Source organism: Chenopodium quinoa, unplaced genomic scaffold, assembly GCF_001683475.1.
Source record: "Chenopodium quinoa cultivar QQ74 unplaced genomic scaffold, ASM168347v1, whole genome shotgun sequence".
NCBI lineage: Eukaryota > Viridiplantae > Streptophyta > Magnoliopsida > Caryophyllales > Amaranthaceae > Chenopodium > Chenopodium quinoa.
This window is the reverse complement of record NW_018745030.1, coordinates 20,177-26,374: the sequence shown is the minus strand read 5'-3', so window position 1 is coordinate 26,374 and position 6,198 is coordinate 20,177. Positions and strand designations below refer to the sequence as shown.

Here is a 6,198-nt window from a genome sequence, read left to right as displayed (position 1 = left end):
GATTCTTGATTCCATATAAAAGGAACAACTCAGCCAAAAACATAATCTGATGGTTAAATCCCCAATCTCCATGATTGATTTTATTACTCTATCGATTCCTTTGGGTAAGATTGGCTTGAAGAAAATACATACGATCTATGAGCAAGAGTGATTATTACTCAATCATTTACTATACATACATCGTACCCAAGAGTATGAAGTGAATATTTTTGTTTAAGTTTGAAGAAGGGAATGAAAGAGTAATAATTATAGAAATGATATTCTGAAATGGACTGGCAGGGTGTACGTGTTCTGGGGCTAGATTTGAAATGTCTACCCCCATTTAATTTGCAACTAATCCTAATTACTCCCTTACATGCGGTGTCTTCCATTTTATACTCCAATATTGGTTACTAGTAAGTCTAGTGTGTATATATATATATGAAACTCAAAGCATATAATATATTCATCAACTCTATTTTCGCTTTGCCATAATTAGCAAGCTAGAAGCAAGTTAATTATGGCTTCCAAATTGATATGTTTTTTGGTAATCTTTTCTCTAACATCACTTTTTATGGGTGCTTCTAATGCTTGGCTTATGCAGCCAGACTTTTATGCCTCTAGTTGCCCTAATGTTGAACAAATTGTGTACAATACTATGAAGCAAGCCGTTAGTAAGGAACCACGTATGGGTGCATCTATTCTTCGCTTGTTCTTCCATGATTGCTTTGTCAACGTAAGTATTTTCGAATCTATAACCTTATTATTTATTTAAGTTTTTTTTTTATTTATTTTTTTTATTTTTTTTATTGCAATACCATGTTCTATGTACATTATTAAACAATATACTACGACGTATGAAAAATTATTATGCAAAGATGGGAGAATTTCGTTATTTCCTTGTAATGTCATTATTGATTGTAATATTGTTGCATTTTTCTAGAAAGAAAATGGTTGGGAGGATGATGATTAGTTTGGACAATTATGGGTCCCTAGACAATTATATAGAAGGTTTAGAGAAAATGATGGATGTTATCTACATAAAAAAAAACTGAGTGAGAAAATGAAGAATTAAAAAATATATATACTTCGTATATAATACTAACGTTACATGATCTATTGTCAAGGAAAAAAAAAATGCTTTACCTAGGGTTAGAGACCGGTTGCATAGTGAGGTTTGATCGCATTCATTAATATCATGAGAGACAACCCTAACCAATGGATAATATACAACTTTGATAGAAGCATATATATATATATATATATATATATATATATATATATATATATATATATATATATATATATATATATATATATATATATATTAATAAATGATCTAATTTATTTTTAATATTGGCACAATGGTTAATTAAATATGATCCATACTTTTTAGGAAAAATCACATCTTTTTTGTCACACCCCTAAATAATAATAGATTAATAGAAGTACATACATAAAAGTCTTTGACCTAATTTTATCTCATAATGAATATAAAGGTTCATCCAAATAAATCATGTGATTAATTTAGTTATTAGAAATTATAAAAGAAATGTACGCTGAGTAGTAATTGTGAACAAAGAAAGTATATATGGCCGTTTTATATTTACGCTAAAGGATCAATTAAAATAGACTGGAATCAATATATACACTATATTGTTCATCTATTAGACTAACTCATTCATGTTTTTTTCATTCATTTCCGGTAACATTAGGGTTGTGATGCATCTGTACTCCTAGATGATACACCAACATTTACAGGGGAGAAAACTGCTAAAGCAAATGCAAACAACTCAATAAGGGGTTTTGAAGTGATTGATGCAATCAAGTGTAATCTTGAAGCTGCTTGCCCCCAAACTGTATCGTGTGCAGACATTCTAGCTCTTGCATCACGAGACGGAGTTAGATTGGTAAGCACATAAAACTCATAAAAATACTTTGGATTATAGATTTCATTGTGCACATAAATCTAAAGATTAATTAGTTTGTATTACTACTCCCTATCACTTGAGCTTCATTCATTGTTTAAGAACAAAAAGAAAAACATTACAAAATAAGCCATATTGCTTACTTCCTCCCTATTTTCCAAGCATAGGAAAATTGAAAAATACATGCAATGTTTTAGCTAGCATCTGTAACAAAAATGTGAATAAATCTATAATCTATAATAATATATACAGTCTGGTATATAATAATATATATACTTTCTCCGTTTCTTTATAGTTGCAACATACACTTTATTGATATGGTATTTAAGACAAATAGATCTCACATGATATAATACACTTAAAAAGGGGTTAAGAGGTTGTTAGAGGTATAATCAAGTGACCATGAGCTTTAAATAAAGATAATAGTACAATTTTCACCATAAAAATCTTCCATTTATGTGTGTTGCAACTATTATAATATTTTCATTATAGGAAAGTGTTGCAATTATAAAGAAACAAAGGAAATAATCCGTATTAAAAAGCGTTTCAAATTGCATTAATCTTGTCACGTCGCTCATTCCATCATCTTTAATTCATCTAAGTGTTAACGTTTATGTCATCCCTTATAAACATGCATGGTTGGTATACAATATGAACCCATTGCAACCACAAGTTTGATAATAATCCCATTTGCTTATCTAAGTTGAAGTACATTGCATTGTATTATTTCAGAACCATATTAATGACAATTGAAAATGAAAAATGAAGTTGAATACAATAACTCAAGACGTACATTGTCTATTTATCCCACCAAAACTAGTTATTCAATTTAAACACCTCAATTTGTTCTTATCAAAATTTATTATTTTAAGATCCTACCACTTGATGTACCTAACTATATGTTCTCACATTTGTAGTTAGGAGGGCCCACATGGAAAGTACCACTAGGTAGAAGAGATGCAAGAACAGCAAGCCTAAGCTTGGCAAACCAAAACCTTCCACCCCCACGTTCAAGCCTTGCTAACCTCACTTCCCTCTTTGCAAGACAAAACTTAAACATCAACGAAATGACCGCCCTCTCCGGCGGCCACACCATCGGCCTCGCTCGTTGCATCAACTTCCGACCCCACATTTACAACGACACCGACATAGATCCCACCTTTGCAGCCACTCGCCAAGCCAACTGCCCTAAACAAGCTGGGAATGGAGACTTCAACTTAGCCCCTCTTGATCGTCAAACACCAAACAAATTCGACAACGATTATTTTCAAAACCTTGTTCAAAAACGCGGTCTATTACATTCGGATCAAGAGCTTTACAATGGTGGTTCTCAAGATTCCTTGGTGAAGAAGTATAGTACTAATCAAGCTGTTTTCTTTCAAGATTTTGTTGCAGCGATGATCAAGATGGGGAACATTAAGCTTCTTACTGGTACTAAAGGAGAGATTAGAAAGAACTGTCGCGTTATCAATTAGATTATTGTTAATATCATCAGTTTATTTCATACTTCTGGTTTTAATTACACTTGTACGTACTATATATAAATGGAAATTTTGTGAAAAACTACCTATTATAGTTCAGAATTTGCGAGAAACTACCTATTAAAAAAATGTTGTAATTGACTACCTAATTTTCGAAAAATGTTGTAATTTACTACCTTACGCCGGATTATGAATGAGTTTGACCAAAGTTCTCCGATGTTGACTTGGTCACGTGACCATCACGTGACACTTAATGACCCTTTTCTTTCACCAAGTGTCACGTGACCAAGTCAATGCCGGAGAATTTTGGTCAAACTCATTCATAATCCGGCATAAAGGTAGTAAATTACAACATTTTAAAAAAATTAGGTAGTCAATTACAACATTCTTTTTAATAGGTAGTTTCTCGTAAATTCTAGATTATAATAGGCAGTTTTTCACAAAATTTCCTATATAAATATATGATTTGTATTAATTGTTGTTAGTGTTGTTACGTGGAAGTTGGAATTATATCCGAGTGATTTATGGATGTGAAAATTGAAAAGGACAGTGTAATTATGTACTCCATTTCTTACTCCGTATTATAAAATAAACTTGCATGCGAATGGAGTCGTATAATATTGGGATTTTTTACATCATAAGATGATGATGTGTCAGATTATAAATGGTCAATTATTTTTATTTATTTAAAAGCCTAAATGTATTATACATGTAATTTTTTTTAACAATACGTAATTATAGTTTTTTAAATTTAATTTTTATCTTTTTAAGATCATTTTCGAAAAATTAAATTAAAATTAAAATTTAGAAAATAAAAAATTCATCATTTTTCAATAATGTTCTTCATTCATGTTCAACAATGTTCTTCATTCATGTCATAGATTAACAACCTATTCCCAAAATCATTGTTATTTGTGAAAGTATACTCAAATCCGGCCTAAAATCCTCATTAAAACTCATAAATGAATTGTTTTGTAGAGTTTCGCTTTTTTTAGTTTTGTTTTTTAGGTTCTGTTCATTAAAAAATCTCAACAACAATCTCATTTTTAAGTATTTGTTAAAGAAGAATTATATTGATAGGTGTTTTGCAATATCATAGTGGTCGGCGACATAGTGATTTAGGTTGAATGATTGGCGTTCTTCCAATTGTATAAATTGAGAAGACGACTATTTTTTTTTTTTCGAGTCCCATCAGTTTGATCGGCACAAATTAATTAATTTTTCGCAAACTTGTTCGTGGATTAGGTAGTGACCTAAACTACTTTTGGTCATTGCATATAAGAATTATATGCTCTGTTTATATTTAAGGCATTTACCTATGTATACGTTGGGCGTGACCTCATAATTATATACTAAACCATAGCATTGATGGCTACAAATCTACAACAAGGGGGTGAAAGGTATAAACTAGGAAAGAATATCTACAGTCAACTAATTTACAATTATTCAAGTCATAGGCTATAAACTAGGAAGGAAAATAATACACCTAACTAATTCACATTTACAAAGATATATACAATATATGTTTAGCATACAATATATTTAACACTTTCAAACATATATCATAATGGTTTATTGACGAAAGGTATATCAATTATTATAATTACCAAAATTTATCCTATTATTAAATATTAGTTATAATCTTATAATTTATTTTATAATAACCAAAATTATCCCTGTTTTATATATTAGTTGTTTTCCATTCAAAAAAAAATATGTTAGTTATTATCCTATAATTAGTTTAATATTGTAATTAACAGAATTTATCCTATTTTAAATTATGTTTCATATTTTTGAGAATGAATAAAAATTGAATGTTTAAATCATGATGAATTTTATATTGTGATATAATTGAGTCGATAAAAATGATGATGATGATGATGATGATAATAATAATGATGATGATGATGATGATGATGATGTTTAATTCTAGGACGGGTTGTGGCTTTTGCGGCTCATCGAAAGCGGCTACTGCTGCTACTACTGCTGCTGCTGCTGCTACTGCTGCTGCTGCTGCTACTGCTGCTGCTGCAGCTGCTACTGCTGCTACTACTGCTGCTGCTACTGCTGCTACTACTACTGCTGCTGCTACTGCTGCTGCTGCTGCTGCTGCTGCTACTACTACTGCTGCTGCTGCTGCGGCTGCGGCGGCTGCTGGCTGCTGCTGCTGCGGCGGCTGCTGGCTGCTGCTACTGCTGCTGCTGCTGCTACTACTGCTACTGCTGCTGTTGCTGCTGCTGCTGCTGCGGTTGCGGCTGCGGCTACTGCGGCTGCTGCTGCTGCTACTACTACTACTACTACTACTACTGCTACTGCTACTGCTACTGCTACTGCTACTGCTACTGCTACTGCTACTGCTACTGCTACTGCTACTGCTACTGCTACTGCTACTGCTACTGCTACTGCTACTGCTGCTGCTGCTGCTGCTGCTGCTGCTGCTGCTGCTGCTGCTGCTACTGCTACTGCTACTGCTACTGCTACTCCTACTGCTACTGCTACTCCTACTGCTGCTGCTACTGCTGCTGCTACTGCTGCTGCTGCTACTACTGCTGCTACTACTACTGCTGCTGCTACTACTGCTACTACATCCAAGAATCCGTTAGTGGGGCTCACTTTTGACACATGTCACTCATTTATTGGATTAAAAAAATTTATTATTTTTTTTTAAAAAAAGAAAAATCCTAAAATGCTAAACCAGCCACCACCGCCGATGGGTTCCCACCACCGTCACCCAAACCTAACCCCCGAAGCTCCGAGACCGTCGCTGAACCACCGTCGTCACCATACCCCGCCCCAAAACCTCCGATACT

General features: G+C 33.3%; 1 protein-coding gene across 1 annotated transcript; it reads left to right on the top strand.

Annotated features, from left to right (window-relative positions):
* The first annotated feature begins 463 nt into the window (after nt 1–463).
* Nucleotides 464–3,932, top strand: LOC110709100 (peroxidase 4-like). Its single transcript, XM_021887314.1, has 3 exons — nt 464–715; nt 1,695–1,889; nt 2,825–3,932. The coding sequence occupies exons 1-3, from the start codon at nt 500–502 to the stop codon at nt 3,380–3,382; spliced, it is 969 nt and encodes a 322-aa protein (XP_021743006.1). The 5' UTR covers nt 464–499; the 3' UTR covers nt 3,383–3,932.
* The last annotated feature ends 2,266 nt before the right edge of the window (nt 3,933–6,198 follow it).

Bases quoted from the DNA above. Each gene is read 5' to 3' on its own strand.
- LOC110709100 (XM_021887314.1), top strand. From the start codon at position 500: ATGGCTTCCAAATTGATATGTTTTTTGGTAATCTTTTCTCTAACATCA. The intron at 716-1,694 runs GTAAGTATTTTC...CGGTAACATTAG, and splicing joins TCCATGATTGCTTTGTCAAC to GGTTGTGATGCATCTGTACT. The intron at 1,890-2,824 runs GTAAGCACATAA...TCACATTTGTAG, and splicing joins CACGAGACGGAGTTAGATTG to TTAGGAGGGCCCACATGGAA.